The 21,098-nt window shown below is 46.5% G+C and overlaps 1 protein-coding gene across 6 annotated transcripts in view; it reads right to left on the reverse strand.

Moving 5' to 3' along the window:
• Positions 1-21,098, reverse strand: part of RBBP5 (RB binding protein 5, histone lysine methyltransferase complex subunit) — a 508,962-nt gene that overhangs the window by 134,542 nt on the left and 353,322 nt on the right. For all 6 annotated transcript variants that reach the window (XM_063955094.1, XM_063955092.1, XM_063955095.1 and 3 more), the window contains one exon: positions 17,842-17,911. In XM_063955094.1, the coding sequence (XP_063811164.1) occupies positions 17,842-17,911 (70 nt within the window). The remainder of the gene's footprint in view (positions 1-17,841; positions 17,912-21,098) is intronic.

Raw genomic sequence — 21,098 nt, forward strand, 5'->3', positions numbered from 1 at the left:
CAATAGTCCCATCTTCCCGGTGAAGAAGAGTGGGGGGAGGGGTTACAGGCTAGTGCAGGATCTAAGGGGGATTAACAAAATAGTTGAGAGTCAGTTCCCCGTAGTGCCAAATCCAGCTGTCATCCTTATGCAAATCCCTCCCACTGCGAAATTTTTCACTGTTATTGACCTCTGCTCCGCTTTCTTCTCGGTACCTCTACACCCTGACAGTCAATATTTGTTTGCATTTACATACAGAGGAGTCCAATACACATGGACTCGATTACCACAAGGTTTCATAGACAGTCCAAGTATATTTTCCCAGGCTTTGCATGATTGTTTACAGTCTTTCCAACCAGAGAGTGGATCAATATTGATACAGTACGTGGATGATTTACTACTGTGTTCAGATTCATTGGAAGCATCCCTGAAGGATACGAAACAGCTCCTGTTTCATCTTTCAGACACAGGACACAAGGTTTCCAAAGACAAATTGCAATTATGCCAAACTAAAGTAAAATATCTAGGACACTGTCTAACACAAGGACTGAGACACCTGACCGCTGATAGAATCCAAGCAATTAGAGACATGACTCTGCCACAAACCCAGCAACAGATCAGAACGTTTTTAGGAATGTGTGGGTATTGCCGTAACTGGATCCCAGGATTTTCCATTCTAGCGTTACCTTTGCAGGAGATGGTCTCCTCAAACAAACCTGATCGGATTTCGCATACAGACGAGTCCGAGATGGCATTTGAGAGACTTAAACAGTGCCTAACGCAGGCGCCAGCATTAGGTATGCCAGACTATGGGAAACCCTTTGAGCTGTACGGAACAGAAAGTGCTGGTTGCGCGGCAGGCGTCCTAACCCAAAAGCACGGTGATGCCAGCAGGCCGGTAGCATACTACAGCGCTCAGCTAGATACGGTAGCGCGATCCCTCCCCACATGCTTGCGAAGCGTTGCTGCGATAGCATTGCTAGTAACAAAAAGCGAAGATGTAGTGCTAGGTCACAACCTCACAATTCATACACCACATGCAGTGTCAGCCTTGCTAAATTCTGCCCAAACCAGACACGTCTCATCAGCGCGGTTTACAAGATGGGAATTGGCACTAATGGCCCCCGTAAACATCACCATAAGGAGATGCAGTGCTTTAAATCCTGCAACATATCTCCCAGGTGTGCCTGGACAGGCACAAAGGGTGGAGGATGAGAGTGGTGGGGAAGGAGGATTTAATACAAGAGATGACATGCATGATTGTATGGAATATTTGACCCAAAATTTCACGGCAAGGCCCGACATCAGTGACAACCCACTGGAAGATGTAGATCTTACTTTCTACACTGACGGTAGTTGTCACAGACAGTCAGACTCGGGAGACTTGTGTACTGGATACGCAGTCGTAGATGACCAAGGCACCATAAAAGCAGAACCGCTAGGCCCACCTCACTCAGCCCAGGTTGCTGAACTGGTCGCCCTAACCAGAGCATGTGAATTGGCTAAGGGCAAGTCAGCCAATATCTACACCGACTCTAGATACGCATTCGGGGTAGTCCATGATTTCGGAGCCCTATGGCGCCTCAGAAATTTCATGACGGCAGCTGGTACACCGGTAGCGCATGCAGCTCACATCAAAAGGCTTCTAACAGCGATACAGGAACCCGACAGAGTGGCTGTTATCAAGTGTAAAGCACACACATATAGCCAGGACCCAGTATCACTTGGTAACAGCCGAGCAGACGAAGCTGCTAAGTTAGCAGCTGGTACCCCCAGACAGACAGACACCACACAATTGATGGTATTTAATACCATCAACACACAAAAGTTGTGTGAAATGCAAAATTTGTGTTCCACACAGGAAAAGGCAGTCTGGAAGGCAAAAGGATATGGCCAGGAGTCCTCAGGACTCTGGACGGATGGACAAGGTAAACCAGTGGCCCCCAGAGCATACCTTCCATGTTTAGCTGAGGCAGCACACGGGCTGACTCATCTGGGCAAGGAGGGAATGTGTAAGTTGGTAAGAGCATATTGGTGCGCCCCAGGATTTTCATCTCATGCAGGTAAAAGAGCAATGTCATGCCTTACCTGTTTGAGGAAGAATATCGGAAAGGCAATACCAACAGAACCATCTCATATCCCACCTACAGGCGGCCCTTTTCAGGTAATACAGATTGACTTTATACAATTACCCCCTTGTCGAAATTTGAAATATGTACTTGTTTGTATAGATGTATTCTCAAATTGGGTCGAAGCATTTCCTGCGGCCACAAATACCGCTATGTTTACTGCTAAGAAAATTGTGCAGGAATTTGTATGTAGATACGGTATCCCTAGAATAATTGAAAGTGATAGGGGTACCCATTTTACAGGTGATGTCTTTCAAGGAATGTGTAAGTTAATGGGAATTGATAGTAAGCTGCACACTCCATACCGCCCCCAGGCGAGTGCGAAGGTGGAAAGAGTGAACAGCACTATTAAAAATAAACTGAGCAAAGTTATGGCAGAGACAGGATTGACATGGCCAGAAGCTTTACCCATTGTACTATACAGCATCAGAACCACTCCCAGGTCCCCTCTTAATCTGTCTCCCTTTGAGATCTTATTTGGTCGACAACCGCATGTTATGATTAACCCTCAGGATGATTTGAAGTGTAACAATGAAGTGACTGTAAAGTACCTGGTTAACATGAGTAAACAGCTAAGGAATCAAAATGATAATTTGAAGTTAGTGATTCCTGATTTACCAGATAGTAATTGTCATGACATTGAACCTGGGGATTATGTAATGATACAGAATTTTCTACGCTCAGGTTGCCTTATTGACAGATGGGAAGGACCATACCAAGTCTTATTGACTAGCACTACAGCATTGAAGGTTGCCGAGAGAGAGACTTGGGTTCATTCGTCCCACTGTAAGAAGGTTGCTGATCCAGAGAGGTCCCGTGATAAGGAACAGACGGTAGAGGAAGTTGTATCACTGAAATGTCTGTTTCAGGAGGACTGAGGCGGCACCTGAGCATTGAAAATCATAAGACCAAAAGCAGTTGTCGATTCCCTGTTCCCTTTTATTGTTTTTCTCCAAACTTCCCATCCCATCTCCCTCAAATTATTTCTTTCCCCCTTCTCATTCTTCTCCGTTTCCTCCTATAAGATGGATTCGCCCCAAGAGACTGTGATCCGGATTTTCCTGTTGACCATGATGTTGACCAGAGCAGTCTGTTCCGGCGAGAGTACCATGGAGGTCGAGAGAGGTTCTGGAATGGGTTCTGATGACAAAGATGGAGGCGTAGTTTTCCAAGAACAACTTAATCAACAAGTAAAGGCGAGTATCAGAAAACTATCCGATAGCATTGACAATAGAAGGAATTGTGAAGGATTGTTAGCTGAAGAAAACTGTATCTGTAGGCTCTGTGACAATGTAGTTGAGGATGGGTGCATCAAGAAATGCCAATCCAGTTTTAATATCCACATGGACCGGCATCCATTGAGTGACTATCACTCCTTAGTGGGTAATGTGTTAAATCAGACAGATTGTTGGGTATGCTCTCAAGTACCTCAAGGCCATAGCAAATCAGGGCTAGTACCATTCCCTTTAACGGTAGGAGAGGTACTTGAGCTAAAGGGTGGGAGACCGGTGGACAGGAGGTTTAATATCTCCAGTCCTCCTAGTTTGAAGCTCCACCAATATCATGTGGATAAGTCCCTAATATGTTTTAACATTTCCAATCCCCGAAAGCCGGGAAATTGGGAAGTGTCATGGAGTAACCAAACCATGACCTTTTCATATAGAGCAGATAGAATGCCTACAGATACAGAGCTTATACGCCACATAGCCAGTAGAGAAAAATCTTTCCGATATAGGTATACCCTAGGAAGTAGGATTACGAGAGTTGGAGAGGTATCACCAGGATACTGTGCACATATCATACAAACTGATACGTGTACTAGACAGATGGGAGAATTAGGGTTAGGAGATTTCACATGGAAGATGTGTAATATGGTTATGTCCTACTCCGTCCCATATGTTCTCCCCGATGATGCATATTTCATATGCGGGAGGAAGGCGTATAAGTGGCTTGCCCCAAACTCTGAAGGATTGTGTTATATTGGAAAAGTACTGCCTGAAGTAATGACTGTATCACATGCCAAAATGAAAGATATACACCGTGGTGCCCAAGCTCCTTATACTCACACCCATTACGAGCACGTAGTTAAAAGGCAACTGACAGAAAGGACAGAGCATTCGGCCTCTGACATGATCCATGAATCCACCGGGATTCAGGTTCTACTTGCGCTAGATTTCACTCGCACCGCTAGAGGAGTGCTGAACTATAGGTATATCTCTGCGCTTGTAAATTTATTAGACAATATCACAGAAATGTATGATGACACTTTTAGGTATACTGGAAGAGAGCTTCAAGCTTATAAAACAGAACTGGTTCAGCATAGAATGGTTCTTAATTATCTCACAGCAGTGACAGGTGGATATTGTGTCACACTGGCAACGCAGTACGGCGTGAAATGCTGCACATATATTACGAATAGTACCGAGGATCCGGTCGAGGTCATAGACCAAAAGATGGATGACATTCTCCAATTAAAGTGGGAATTTCGCAGGAGACACAATCTCACCCTTGCTGCTGTGGGTAATGAGCTGACTGGTTGGGTGTCATGGTTGAACCCGCGAAATTGGTTCTCTGGTTTAGGAGAATGGGCTCAAGGAGTCATAATGGATGTAGGGAAGTTTCTCCTATGTATCTTGGGTGTTGTCATATCGATTGGCTTGATATTTAGATGCGGTCAGGTTTTAATGAAGTGCAAACGTAGTACCAGGGTAATGAGTCTAAGGAGTGAGGAAATTGTAATTCCAATGGATTTGATTTATGACCCAACGGTAGAGACAATGATGTGATGAAAATACGATTATACGGTCCGTTTCTTTCACCTGTTTCTCCGTTTTCTCCAAGGTAAAAAGACCCACTTGGACGAGGAATTTGATGATCCTGTACACAGACAACAGATGGATTAAAGAAGAAGTTTTGACAACCTTATACACAGATAATTGATGAACTATGCCATAGACCCCCAGTTTCCCTAGAAATTTTAAATTTACGCTAGCCCAACACTTCTGTAAGTCTATGGACATTGACAAAGCTTTTTGCCCACACTTTTTGGCAAAAGCCCAAAGAAGACTGCATTCAACAGACACCAGACAAGACTTCAACCGACAAATGTTCATTAACCTGACATAGAATACCACTGCATTTACCATAATTGTTCTTTATCTTCATTTCTACAACCTTCAGGTAATGACACACATAGTCGATAGGGAATACAGGCACAGATATCAGCAATCACATATCCCCCCATTCATGTATCATCAACTAAAATGTGCTCCCCCATTTTGTTACAACTAAAATCCGAAAAGAGCTCGGTAAAGTTTGACAGCCCATCCACAGACCCTTAAATACGGGATAAGAAGGAATTCAAATGTATACTTCGCAATACCTCGAAGCTTGATTTACAACACGTACGGCACGATGATACATGACCCCCCAAACATGGATTCATACACACATGCTTCTGCTATCTCACTAGGTCATACCCTTTTCACACCTTCTTCTCTCCTCCCTTACCCAACCATGGAAATGTATTTACACATGACATATATTTTTCTCTTTTTGAAATGTTTTAGAAAGTGGCAGTTATTGTTGACTGCCAAAGGGTGGACTGTCAAAGTCAGAAAAATATCATGATGCACACTGCCATATTTGCACCTCATATAGGTCCGCGCTGCGCATGCGTGCGCTCTCCCGTGCGTACGCATACCCGCTGTTACGTGCACCCGCAGGCGCACGGTATGCGCATTTACGGTAGAGTTTGTGTGTGCCTAGCGTGCAACTCAATCGTTACATATTTTAATCATATAATGTATTTTGTAGATTATGGTCCCTTTGATAGAATCTGAAAGTTTAGTTAATGTAGCATGTTCATAAACAAAGAGATCCCTCTTTGTTTGATACGAAGGGTCAGACAAGGGTTATACAGTGGTGTTTAGTATCCATCGGAAGAGTATTTAATTAGCAATATTCCGGTGTTGGTTTGAAGCGGATTAATCGCTCGTGCGAATAGTTATGGACATAAGAAGTTTATGTACTTTTACTATTATTTGCACTCACTTATCCATGCGGCGGAAAACCTAGTTTCCCACCCACCTGAGCAGTTGGAAATAGTCACAGCCCACCTGTATGAATTAACCTATGACCTTTTGTTATAATGCGAAGACGAATTCCTGTGTCCAATGAACAATGAGATTGTAGGGACCATTGTATTGTATTGTGTGTGGGGCATAAATAGACAAGCCGATCTGATCCAGCTCACTCTCTTCAACGGTTCTCATCACTGATAATCGGGAGCTGGATATTCAGAAAGGCGCATGCGATCGTTCCCTTTGTGCGTAAGTTTTCTCCGCAATCATATTGTCTTTATTGTTATTGTGAGCCATATCTCTCTCTCTCTCTCTCATATCTCTCTCTCTCTCTCTTTTCTCCCCCTTCCCTCTCTTTTCCCTTAAACGTAATTGTATTGTATTGTATTTCATGTGTAGTTATCTGGTTAGTTAGTCTATGTTATATTGGTAGTGTATGACTTGTATTGTATTATTCTTTTGCAAATAAAACGTTCATATAGGGTGTTAGAACCTAAGGTCGGTATCAGTGTATTTCTTATATTTCTAAGTATTCTCAGAGCGACGGAGACGCTCGAACAGCTTTTAAGTTAATAAGGTTACACTGTGTTACATTTACACTTTATCACTACACCAAGGTTTACTGCATAATACACTGTTTTATGGTACAGTTATAAAGGTTTAACATTGTGAGCGTCTGCGCCGCTGGTGATCTCCTCGTGGTCCCGAGCGTCCGCTACGCTAATAGCAAACCATTACGTTAGTCGGCAGCCGATAGCGTGCCTGCCTGTGATCTCTTGGCCGTGAGCGAACGTGACGCTTGAGCGTCTCGACTACGGCTAAGCGATTGTTACGCAACGTGCGTACCCTTACGGTATTCCATACGTCAATAGCGTACAGTGTTCTTAGACCTCTTAAAGAGTTTTAAGTAAGATAAATATTTAGCTTTATCAAGTAGTGGGGGCCAAATACTATAACCACTCCACAGATTTCCTCAAAAACTGCGTCTCTTTCTCAGTATGTGACATCCTTGTAGAAATCTGGGTTATCATTCCCCTTAAAGAGTCCACCCATGGGGGTTTGGATTCAGAAGGCTGAGACAGTATATTGTAGTCCTGAGTACATGGAATAACGAGATTTATGGTAAGAACTTACCGTTGTTAAATCTCTTTCTGCGAGGTACACTGGGCTCCACAAGGATTCACATCGGGGTGTAGAGTAGGATCTTGATCTGAGGCACCAACAGGCTCAAAGCTTTTGACTGTTCCCAAGATGCACAGCGCCGCCTCCTCTATAACCCCGCCTCCAAGCCAGTGAGCTCAGTTTCGTTAACCAGCCCAATGCAGTAGCAGGTACCAGAGATGACAACCGCTCGTAGCCAATTAGACCACACACTCACCGTAGGAGAGGGTGACAGCGGCTATGCCAATACCAACCCAAAGAAGCTAAGTGCATCAGGGTGGGCGCCTTGTGGAGCACAGTGTACCTCGCAGAAAGAGATTTAACAACGGTAAGTTCTTACCATAAATCTCGTATTCTGCTGCGGGGTACACTGGGCTCCACAAGGATTCACATCGGGGATGTCCCAAAGCAGTTACTTATGGGAGGGGACGCACTGTAGCGGGCACAAGAACCCGGCGTCCAAAGGAAGCATCCTGGGAAGCGGCGGTATCAAAGGCATAGAACCTAATGAACGTGTTCCCAGAGGACCACGTAGCCGCCCTGTACAATTGTTCAAGGGTCGCACCACGGTGGGCCGCCCAAGAAGGTCCAACCGACCAAGTAGAATGGGCTTTAATAGTAGCAGGAACCGGACGACCAGCCTGTACATAAGCATGTGCAATCACCATTCTAATCCATCTGGCCAGAGTTTGCTTGGAAGCAGGCCAGCCACGTTTGGTTTTCACAAACAACACAAAAAGAGAATCGGATTTCCTAATGGAGGAAGTTCTCTTCACATAGATATGGAGAGCCCGTACCACATCCAAAGACTGCTCTTTGAAAGACAACTCAGGAGCATTAAAGGCCGGAACCACAATCTCCTGGTTAAGGTGGAAGGAAGACACCACCTTGGGTAGATAACAAGGGCGAGTTCGAAGCACCGCCCGGTCACAGTGAAAAATCAAATAGGGAGACTTATAGGATAAGGCACCCAAGTCAGAGACCCTTCTAGCTGAAGCAATAGCCAGCAAAAACAACACCTTAAGGGGAAAGCCACTTAAGGTCAGCAGAGGTAAGAGGTTCAAACGGAGACATTTGTAAGGCCTCCAAGACCACCGGCAGATCCCAAGGGGCTACAGGTGGCACAAAAGGAGGCTGAATCCTCAATACACCCTGAGTGAATGTATAGACATCAGGTAGGGTAGCGATCTTTCTCTGAAACCAAACCGACAAGGCAGAGATATGCACCTTGAGGGAGGCCAGACGCAGGCCCAAATCCAGGCCTTGTTGTAGAAAAGCCAATAGTTTGGCCGTACTAAACTTGAAAACGTCATGATTATGAGACGCACACCAAGTAAAGTAAGCATTCCAGACCCTATGGTTAATCCGAGCAGAAGCTGGTTTACGGGCCTTCAACATAGTTTGAATGACCGCCTCAGAAAAACCCTTGGCCCTCAGGACGGAAGCTTCAAGAGTCATGCCGCCAAAGCCAGACGGGCCAAATCCTGGTAAACACAACGGCCCTGAACGAGGAGGTCTGGTCGTTGTGGAAGTAGAAGGGGACGATCCAACGAGAGGCCTTGTAGATCGGAGAACCAGTGCCGTCTGGGCCATGACTGAGCAACTAGAAGCAGGTTTCCTCCTTCTTGCTTGAACTTCCGTAATACTCTAGGCAGGAGTGACACCGGAGGGAACACATACGGCAGCCGAAAGTTCCACTGGATTGACAGGGCATCCATGAACGCTGCTCGAGGATCCCTTGTCCTTTCTCCGAAGACCGGAACCTTGTGATTGTGTTGAGACGCTATCAGGTCCACATCTGGGAGGCCCCACTTGTCCACGAGAAGTTGAAACACCTCTGGATGTAGGCTCCATTCTCCGCTGTGCACTTCATGACGACTGATATAGTCCGCCTCCCAGTTCAGGACGCCCGGAATGAACACTGCTGATATTGCCGGCAGATGGCGTTCTGCCCACTGAAGAATCCTTGATACTTCCCTCATTGCCATGCGGCTTCGAGTGATGATTGATGTACGCCACCATGGTGGCGTTGTCCGATTGCATCTGAACAGGTCTGTTCTGTATGAGATGCTGGGCCATTGTCAACGCATTGAAGACTGCCCGCAGTTCCAGAATATTTATCGGGAGTAGAGACTCCTCCTTGGTCCACTGACCCTGAAGAGAGTGTTGTTCCAACACCGCACCCCAACCTCTCAGACTGGCATCCGTTGTCAGGAGGACCCAGTTGGATATCCAGAATGGACGGCCCCTGCTCAATTGATGGTCCTGCAGCCACCAGCTCAGTGACAGGCGGACCTCTGGAGACAATGAGATCATGAGAGATCTTATCCGGTGAGGCAGGCCGTCCCACTTGGTCAGAATTAACTGCTGCAGAGGGCGAGTGTGGAACTGAGCATACTCCACCATGTCGAAATCCGACACCATGAGACCCAGCACTTGCATTGACGAATGTATCTACACTTGCGGACGAGAAGCATTGAATACTGTCCTGAAGCTTCAGGACTTTCTCCTGAGACAGGGACAACCGTTGGTTGTGAGTGTCCAATAACGCTCCTAGGTGTAACATGCTCCGAGCAGGAACCAGGGAGGATTTCTTCCAGTTGGTCAGCCACCCGTGGGCTGTCATGCACTGGACCGTCAGATCGAGATGACACAGGAGAAGTTCTGGGGTATTTGCCAGGATCAACAAATCATCCAAATACGGTAGGATCCTGACCCCTTGACGGCGGAGTGTAGCCGTCATGACCACCATTACTTTGGTGAAAACTCGGGGAGCCATTGTCAAACCAAAGGGTAACGCCCGAAATTGGTAATGAAGGTTGCCCACCGCAAACTGCAGATACTGTTGATGAGATACCACAATAGGAATATGCAGGTAGGCATCCTGTATGTTCAGGGAGACCACATAGTCCCCAGGCTCCATGGCCAGAACAATAGAGTGTAGAGTTTCCATACGAAACATGCTTGTTCAAGGACTTCAGACTGAGAATGGGCCACGAGGACCCGTTCGGTTTCGGGACTAGAAACAGCGGTGATTTGTACCCCTTGCCTCTCTGAGCCAGAGACACCTGTACCACCACTCATGTGACCAGGAGGGAATGTACCACCCACCGAGTGCAACGTGTTTGTTTTTGCCGGACCAGAGGCACATGTCAGGCAAAATCGATGAGGGGGGCGATTCTTCAAGGGTATGGCGTAACCTCGAGCGACGACTTCACTCACCCAGGAATCTGAAGTGGTCTTCAACCATTCCTGGGCAAAACCTAGAAGTCGGCCCCCCACCCTGGGATTTCCCAGAGGGAGGCCCGTTCCGTCATGCGGCCGGCTTGCCAGTTTTGGAAGCTGGCTGACGGGCGGCCCAGGCACGCTTCGGTCTGGGCTTGGCAGGTCTGGAAGTACGAGCTTGCTCTGGCTACGCCTGACCTTTTGCTTTACCTGGAGTACGAAAGGGCAGAGGGAAAGTACTTTTAGCCTTCTGTGCGGAAGGAGCCGTATTAGGTAGGCAAGCTGTTTTAGCAGTAGCCAGATCAGCCACAATCTTATTTAGATCTTCTCCAAAGAGAAGGTCTCCTTTGAAAGGAAGCACCTCCAGGGTTTTCTTGGAATCCAGATCCACCGACCAGGATCTTAATCAAAGGATACGTCTGGCCAAAACGGGCACAGTAGCAGCCTTGGCCGCGAGCACCCCGGCATCAGAGGCCGCCTCCTTAAGGTACAGATAAGCCGTGGCAATATATACGAGAGACTATTTCGAGCATGCTCAGATGCATTGGAAGGCGGTTCCGCCTCAAGTTCCTGAGCCCATGCCTCAACAGCCTAAGTCGCTGCAATTGTTGGCCTATGCACAGCCCCCGTTAGGGTATACATCGCTTTTAAACAGCCCTCCACACGTACATCCGTCGGTTCCTTCAGAGAGGTGACGGTAGTTACTGGCAGAGCAGAGGAAACAACCATGCGCGCCACATGAGAATCTACAGGTGGTGGGGTTTCCCAATTTTTACATGCAGAGAGAGGATAGCGAGCCAACAGTCTCTTATTCGGTGTAAACTTTGTTCCCGAATTTTCCCAGGATTCCTGATGTATGTCAACCAGGTGTTTAGAGTAGGGTAAAACTTGTTTAACCACCTTCTTACGCTTAAGCCTTTCTGGTTTCTTGGAGACAGTTTCAGGCTCAGAATCATCAGACACTTGAAGAATGAGCCGTATCGCCTCAATCAAATCCGAGACATCCACGGATGACTTCCCTTCCCCATCTGAAACATCAGCATCAGAGGGGTCAGTATATGCACCGTCCTCCTCAGAGGACGTTTCTGGTAAGGCCGTGGATTGGGAGGAGGTAATGGCCCGTTTAGAAGACGACTTAATCTTAGGCAGGCGAGAGTGACACTTCGATTTAGTCATAGAACGGTTCAAATGCTGTAACTGAGTCGAAAGCTTATCCGCCCATGGCCAGTTCACAGCAGGGACCATAAACTGCTGCAGTGGCACAGGTGGTCCCACAGGGGGCGTCAATTTAGTCACAAGCGTGTTTAACAATCTGGAGAATGTAGCCCAAGGTGGGTCCTGTGATGCCCCAAGTGCTACTGACCCACTGGGGAGTAAGGAACCCCCTGAACATTAACTCTCAGCTGCTAAATTATCCTCCATTACGTCTGCGGCCTCACTACCATGCAGTGTGGGAGGCCTCAACGTCGTTGCCACGTTTAGCAGACATAACTATGTACACAATAATGGGCAACCCGGGAAAAAGGTGTAGCAGCACTATACCTAGCAAGAACTCTCAGAACAGAAGCCTAAGATGGCACAGACCGGGAGTTCAATAGATATAGAATATATGGTGACTATAAATCACAAGTAAAAATACCCCGACAGTATATCTAGTGATACAATCCTATATTAAATATAGAAAAACCTGAAACACTTGGACTCCTCAGGTATAGCAATATAGGAATAGCACGCTGAGTGAAATACCCTGCAATAAGGCAACCACGCAGCAGCTACATGCACATACACATATATAGTCACAAGTGTACCATGCAGAAATTATGTACCATAAACTGCACTGCACTAGCAATACAAAGTAATACTCAGTATGGCTATATGTGATAATTATAGATATAACAAACACAGTAAGCACTGGATGTATATCACAGGGTGTTTGTACCACACAACCCTGAATGTATGCACTCTTTCTAAACTAACACAGTCCCAGTGACGGGTAGAATACTTAAGTGTCCTGTAGGAAGCACAGCACTGGCAGTCAGAAGGTTCCAGAGATGAGGATTTGCCCCAGCAATCCCAGGAACAGCAAGGCTCTATCTGTAATGGCCGCTGACCAGGAGTGAAGGAGAAGGAAGCAGCTCCAGGGTGGGAACATTGTATAAATGGCGCCCTGGGGCTGGGGCCTCAGGTCCGGCCTGCTCCCCCTGCTGGCATCCCCACCGGTTGTGCGGGCAGAACAACAAAATGGGGGAACTGGTACTAAATCCCCCTGACCTGTGCCCCAAAAAACACCCTGGTGGGTAGTGGAGCAGCTGCCCAGTACTCAGTGTCCACGCCAGAGCGCGCGCGGCCTGCCTCCAACGGCCGCGCAGGATCGCGGTAAAGTGCGGCACAGGAGCCCCTTACCTCCCCCTTGTCTGCGGCCCCGCGATCCGGGAGACGGCGGCGTGTGTGTGACTCACATTTAGGAAGAAGCCTGCGTCTCTGCTGCAGTGACCCGGCAACCACGGCGCGGGAGTATACAGCGCCGCTGGGGGTGATGGAGCTGCACGCTGGAAAGTCTCTGAGACTTTGCCAGCAGCAGCCCTTGAAGTCTTCAAACAGATTACTATTCAGTCTTAGTAAAATAACTCCGAAAAAGGCTGCTTAAGGCAGCCACCTGTAAAGTGCCTGCATACTGCAAGGCACCAACTTACAAACTGAGCTCACTGGCATGGAGGCGGGGTTACAGAGGAGGCGGCGCTGTGCATCTTGGGAACAGTCAAAAGCTTTGAGCCTGTTGGTGCTTCGGATCAAGATCCTACTCTAGACCCCGATTTGAATCCTTGTGAAGCCCAGAGTACCCCGCAGCAGAAAGACTCCTTAGGAGAAGATAAACACTCTGCAGCACAAGGCACAAAGTCCTTAGACATGGTAATGTGTGATTCACACACACAAGAAAATGTCAGATACAGTTTACCCAAGAGTACCTTCAGAGAGTCACAGACTCTAAGGAGCCAGCCACCAGGCGCCCTTGTGAGCAGTTATTATGATAAAAGTGATAAAAGCCCGGCGATAAGTAACCAACCTTGATAGCTTGATTACTAACAATGCACTCCCCCCTGTCTATAACACCCTGGTACTGCAGTAACTGGAGTTATGTGGAGGGTCAGCGCTCCCTGTCAGCGTCCTCTTCTATGTCTGCAGGGAGGAAATGGCACTGGTAAATGCTGGATCCGCTCTGAGAAGCCCCGACCCCTGTAATGGCGCGCAGCTTTCCGCAAAAATTTGATTATACTGGCAGGTGGTATCTATGCTAACAGCGGGGTTAGCCCCTGTTAGCGTCTGTGACCAGTTTAGGGTGACCGTGCTGGCCCAGGATGCCCCTCCAAGCGCCTATAAGTAAGTGTTGTTGAGCCTTCCTGGAGCGCAGACTGTCAGAGCTGCGCTACCACCCTTGTGCCGCCATACCCGCCAGCGACCTGCTAACCAGGACGCCGGTGCTGTACTAATCACTCTTCTATCTTCTGGCTCTGTTAGGGGATGGCGGCCGTGTTGCGGGAGTGAGCGGTCGCTTCGTGGGCTTGCGAACATCACCCTCAGGAGCTCAGTGCTCTGTCAGCGGAGATAGAGAACCATTAACTTCTAGAGTTGGTTCCTACTCTCCCCCTAAGTCCCAGGAAGCAGGAAGGCTGTTGCCAGTAGCCTTCCTGTACCGAATGTTGTAATAAAATAAGAAAACTAAGAAAACTCCTAAGAGCTCCCCTAGCTGTGACCGGCTCCTCCGGGCACATTTTCTAAACTGAGTATGGTAGGAGGGGCATAGAGGGAGGAGCTAGCCCACACTATTAAAATCTTAAAATGCCTATGGCTCCTAGTGGACCCGTCTATACCCCATGGGACTAATGTGGACCCCAGCATCCTCTAGGACGTAAGAGAAATTCACAAACTGACCTACTGCCCTGATGAGATAAACAATGGCCGGGCTATCAGTTAGCTCACTATCCGACTCCTGGCCCACTTCACCTTTCTAGAGATAACAGGTCTGGCATTGAATCGTCAGAATGCAACACAGCTGACACTGGTAGGTTATGAGACCACCGATTACTATTTTTCAGATTTGAACTGGACCTGGACTGCCTGCAAAGTCCTTGACATCTCCTGAGCCCACTCCGGCAGCTCAGACGGTATCAACTTAGCCTCAGATCTAGCCGTCTCACGTTCCTGACGCGCAGCAGCCAACTCCGATTGTAAGCCAGTCAAAAAGAAAAAAGTGAATTTACCATAAATGGTAAAAAGAACAGGCGCTGTAACTGAGCTGGTTCTCCAAGCTGCTGTTGGGAGAGGCGATAGTCGTTCACCCCAATGGCATAGATTAAGAACAAACAAAAAATACCAACTGCGCTCACATGAAAAAATTAAGTTTTATAATTGTTTTAAAATTAATACATGAATACACATTAAAACGATCTGGCACAAATTATGCCAATAAGAACATATTAATACTGAGCCTTAATAAGCCAATCTCTGACTCGCAGTTAATCACTTCAGGGCAGATTTGTGCAAAATGCCGGCATATGCAATTATTGCTGAAAGATGAAAAGTCTTGCAAGGCATACGTATGCATACATTAAATGGTGTCCAGGTTTGAGGAGTATAGTTACCAAGTCCCTAGTGGTATGTCAGCCGGGTATTCCACCTAGCGGGGTTCTGGAGTGCTCTCTCTATCCCACGCAGTGATAATGGTGGTTCTCCCTTTATTAATCTCCACAGATAAGGGACTGGAATCTCCTGATGTGCAAATAGCCTGTGCACCGTCCTGTAGGAATCCTTAGCGACGCCCTGGTCAGAGATTTGGGCCCCCTAACGCGTTTCACTGTCACTTGGCAGCTTTATCAAACACCTGCCATCATCGCCCAAGGCGGATCAGGGGAAATGTTCGTATTTGTACCCTTATGTGCAAAACACACTGTGCAAGTGGTAGTTCCTTCAGGTAACTACTCTCACAGACCTTGCAGCCAAGCTGCTTTTGTGATTTTGCATTAGCTTTACTCATTATGTACACAAACAAGTATACAAAAACAGACAAGTCCCACGACGCCGTAAAAATTTAACCAAAGTATGTATAACCTGCACCTGGTACACACTACAATCAGTTACACATATGCTGTACTAAATTCCTACTAACACCCCTGCTCCTCCAGTGACTGAATGTTGTAGTACCGGCACCAAACTTCCTGAAGAAGAACCAGGAAGTAGTGTTAAAATGGCGTCCAACCATGTGCTTTACATTATACACAATTCTTATGCATAACAAAACAAGATTGTCCTTTAGAGTAATCACAGTATATACAAAGTAGGTCATACAACATTCTTGCATATACTGTACATTGATACATAAATGTAACACAGGCTTAATAGCCTGATAGCAGGGAATCCACTTGCTGTATTAAAACACAGCTTAGTTTCCAGCGACCTGCACTGTGAGCCTCTATAACTTGCGGCGTTGCTGCGGGCATAATATCTCCCGCCTGCAGCATTGCAGGACAGTGAGGACAGAGCAGCGGAAGCTTAGGAGATGTCCGCGGCAGTGTGTGAAGGGAGCCCTGGGTGGGTAGCGGTTAGCAGAAGCTAACCACGGGAGGGAGGTAGGGAGTGGTGGCGGTGGCTGCTGGGCAGTCTGCTGTTGGGTTGCGGGAGGTAGGCGGGGAGCGAAGGCGTGCGGCCAGCGGCGGCTGCTAAACAGTCCGCGGCTGGGCTGGGGAACAGTGTATTAATAATTCCCCTTACATTATGAAGCATTTCCCCAGTAACAAAAACCAAGTGAGCGGCGGCAGTGTGAGCTGCCTGGCCGCTTATTACCTGCATGTAGTGGAGGCTATGACGGGGCTTCTCCTTGTATAAAGTCTGTCCAGCTCCTTGTGCAGCCTGAGGCTGAAATCAGCAAAGGCTGATTGTGGATCTATGGTGGGGCTCCTCTCATGAGCACCGACAAGCCAACAGCTGCACTCAGCAGCACCAACAATCCCGGACCCAAGCTTCTTGAGAAGCTGGGAAGGGATTGTGTGAATAAATTAAAAATCACAAAATTAGAAGAAAAACTGTGGAGAATCCTCCACTTGTACCTTCCCGACTGAGGCACAGAAAAACACTGGGGTCTCTATGGGAGTATGGAGGGGGTGGAGGGTTACTAATTTAAATATGCCGATATCTGCTAACACCCCGTCCATATCCCCAAGAGTACTCCAGCGCCCCCTAGTGGATGCAAAAGAAAGGTGGATACACATACAAGCCGATGGGACGGCGGCGGCCAGCGATGATGCGGGAGCAGCCTATCGCTGCAAACCTTACATATTTAACATATAGCAGGCGTAGCTTGGCAAATTATCCCAGCAATTACAGCAGGGCAGCATCAGTGGTGGAACGGGGCAGATGAGGAGGCGGATTATTCTTATACACACACACACACACACACACACATATATATATATATATATATATATATATATATATATATATACATACATACATACATAACACACTATAAATATATATATATATATACACACACACAAGGCACATAAATGTATCAAACAGAAACAAAATAGAACCAGCACATCCGATTTCTTAAATGCAAAGGAAAAAAACTTTATATAATTTTCAACAGCAAATAGACATAAAGTACAAGTGCATGTCTTTTTTTTTTTTTTTTACGTTTGTCTCTTTGTCATCGTGAGTGTTGGGAGACAAAACAGTTAAGGCCCATATAGACGGGCCGATGTGCGCTGAACGAACCGCTCAGCACACATCTCTCCCGCCGCTCAGCACAGCGTGATCTGTGCTGAGCGTGCAGGGGGAGACGGGGGGGCAGCTCATTCCACCCAGCAGGTGAAATGAGCGACCCACTAGATTGGCCTGCACGGCAGGTAAATCTAGCACTAGCGATGTGCGGGGCTGCGCATCGCTATCGCTGTATGGGGTACACACGGAGCGATCCTACTTAAATTCTAAGCAATCTAGTCAGATTGCTTAGAATATCGCTCCGCGAGTACCCCCCTTTACATATATGCTGCTTCAGCTTGCAAAACCAATCTGCTGACTGGCTAAAAATTTAGCAAATTACACTTTACTACTAATAAAACATAAAAAGAATGTGAGCAGAATAAGTAGCTAGGAGAGATGGTAAACTACTTAGAATAAACTCTAAGCAGTACTACAACAGAAAAGAAGGTTTGCAGTAGCTCTTGTAAAGACAGACATGCATAAAAATGCTTTATAATCAAAGCTACCTGCTACAGAAGGCAGCAATACGGTCAACACTGGTCACATCGACCTCTTCATCCTCTGCAGCATCCCCTCCTAAAAAGTAGGACAACAGACATTAGCTCTATTTGAAATAAAGAGTAACAGAAATAAAACTGTACCAGAAAAGAATACTATGTGAACTATTGTAACATTACCTCCAAAGCTATACATTTTGTTAAATGGCTATCAAGATGCATTTTCTGTGCCAACACATCCAACTCCGGTTAAGTACTCAGAAGATAGGGCTTGATTAATGTCTGTAAGTAAAGCAAATTATCAAGCAACTGAGCAAAACCATGTTGCACTGCAGGTGTGGCAGATGTTAAATATGCAGAGAGATTTAAATTTCGGTGGGGTGTGTTCAAACTGAAATCTAACTTGTAGTGTATAAATAAAAGCTGTTTAACATGAGTGGGATACATGCAAAAGCATCCAGTATTTAACCTGCACAGGAAAAAAATAACCCACCCAAATCTAAATCTCTCTGCATTTGTTACCTCTGTGCCACCTGCAGTGCCTGTTACTGGTCGGAAGGAAAGTATGAACACAGTAGATGATTTTTTTTCCCCTATCCCTTCTACCAGTGACAAAGATGGTACGGTGGCGTACAGTCACGACAAGGTCCTGGTTGTAATGTTGTTGGCTCGACAGTTGCTTGGCGAACTCATCCAGTCTTGGGTAAAAGAGGCTGCAGCTGGAGAACACGGACGATTTCTCATTTATGAAAGTAGGAGTGCTGCGATAGAGTGAGTCTACTCGGTTTAAACTTTGGGTGAATAGGAAACTTGCCCCACTGCAATGTAAATAGCCCCACAGCTTTCGTCTTAAACACTTGCCTGCCATGATCACATCAGATCCCAGAATGGGCTTCCTGACACAGTTGCATCAGATGTGACCAGTCAGAAACCAATCTCTGAGGAACCTCCAGGCACTTCTGCATCCATGTACCCTCCCCAGTTGCTGCCATGCAGCCAATCACTGCTTATCAGGCAGGCCGATGGCACTCCCTACCTTTCAGAGAGGAACTGCAGCTGCTGGGTAAATGCAAAGCCGCAATAAACCAGTAGACCAATATATCCGTTACCAATGTTCTAAAATAACTGATACTTTAAAAAAAAAAAAATATATATATATATATATTTTTTTATTTTTTTTTGTCAATATAAAATAGTGTGGGATAAGTCTTAAATAGATGTTCTTAACTTAATTCAATCATAAAATTATAGATAGATATATATACACACACATAAACACACAAATATACTGTTTATATCTATATCTCTCGGAGTGTTTTTTGGAAAAAAAACATTAGCCAGTCACGTGGTTAAGCAAGTGTTTCCACGTCTTGCAAGAAGCTTTCAAATTTAATATTTAAGCTTTCATATTTAATTTATATTTAATTTCATACCAGACGTGTGGGAAATCATGAACTCCAGTGAAATAACAGATTTCAGTATCTACTGAGTAGGTGATGTTTGAAATATACGGTACTGGTGTTATTCAAGGCAAAAAGTATTTCAGCCTTGAAAGTCTGTTCCAGGGTATATATAGGCAAATGTACCAGTGACACATGGCTGAGCTGCCTTCGGATAACCAGTAATAATGGGCTGCGATAATTGGTGAATGTTACTATGGGTGTTCCTCTTTGGCTACCCGCAGTAAAATAAAAGAAGAAATAGTAACTCTTTTTTTCATTGAGGTCCATAGGATCAACAAGGATGACATTGGGATATGATGGTGGAGACCAGGATCAGGTACCAAACAGTTAAGCTTTTGAGCTCCCAAGATGCACTGGTGCTTCTCCATCATACCCCGCCCACAGCTCAGGCCCCTCAGTTTTGTTAACAAGCCCCAGGCTGGAGCTGGAGAGAAGGAAAAACAGGAAACACAGGAAACACACTCTCACACCAAGGAGACAGGAACTGGTGACAGAGAGAAGTAACTTATTGAAGGTAGGTGCGTCAGGGTGGGTTCTATGGACCTTGATGAAAGAGTGTTAAAGGTACATTTTACCATAACTAATTTTTCTTCTTCAGGATCCATAGGCATCCACAGGGATGACATTGCAGATGTCCCAAAGCAGTTGAACTAGGGAGGGGACACTCCTAAGCTGAGAGGACAATGTTGTGTCAAAAAGTAGCACCTTAAGAGGCAAACGTATGAAAGGTAAAGAACCTAAGAAACATGTGGACAGAAGACCACGTGCCTTGAATGCGCCACGATGGGCTGCCCACGAAAAGTCCCACAGAGCCAGTAGAATGAGCAAAGACTGTATCAGGCACAGGGAGGTGAGCTTGCGTGTATGCCTGTGAGGTAGCCTGCAAAGCCATATGGCCAGAGTCTGTTTGGTAGCTGGCCAGGTACATGTTCTTAAGCGTCCTGGATGTCCAGGGAGACCATAAAAGTCCTAAGGCTGCATAGCTAGGACAATAGAATTGAGGGTTTCCATAAGGAACCTGGGCACGCTGAGGTATTTGATCAGAAACTTGAGATTCAGGATGGGACGATGGGATTCACTGGGTTACTGAACTAAGAAGAGTGTGGAGTAAAACCCTTGCCCCGTTGTGATGCTGGGATGGGGATTATCACTCCTGAATGCAGTAAGGAGTGAATGGTCGTCTGGAGAGCCTGGTCTTTGCTCAGGTCTGCGGGAGGGCTTGTGTGAAAGTACTGCCTGGGAAGTCATCTCAGAAAAGAGAGAGGGCATACCCATGAGAGACCACTTCCTACACCCATTCGTCTGTTGTGGCCTGACTCCAATAGTGTCGGGCTCCCAGCATGGGATCTCCCAGGAGGAGCCCCGTCCTGTCAGGCTGAGGATTTATCCTTGGTCTTTGTTGCAGTGCGTCTGGCAGGCCAGGCCTGCTTGGTTTTGGGCTTAGAAGCCTTTCTGGAGTGCAACAGTCTAGGAAAGGCCTGACCCAGGTCCTTGCCCTGGGGACGAAAGGACTGAAAGGAGGAAGTATGAGATCGTGAAGAGGAGGCTGAGGGCTGGAAAACTGTTTTAGAGGCTGCAAGAGTAGTGGCAATCTTGTCCTGCTAAGGGACAAAAAGAATCTCCTATGTATAAGGGAGTGCTTCAAGGGCTTTCTTAGAATCCAAGCCAGCTTTCCATGAGTGAAACCAAATAATGCGGTGGGCCACCAATAAGGTAGCTGAAGCTTTGGAGGTCAAGAGGGCAGTATCCAGAACTGCTTCTCCAATATAAAAAACTGTTCTCTAGGGAATCTGCCCAGCTCTC

The sequence above is a fragment of the Pseudophryne corroboree genome, chromosome 2 (genome assembly GCF_028390025.1).
Source record: "Pseudophryne corroboree isolate aPseCor3 chromosome 2, aPseCor3.hap2, whole genome shotgun sequence".
Lineage (NCBI taxonomy): Eukaryota > Metazoa > Chordata > Amphibia > Anura > Myobatrachidae > Pseudophryne > Pseudophryne corroboree.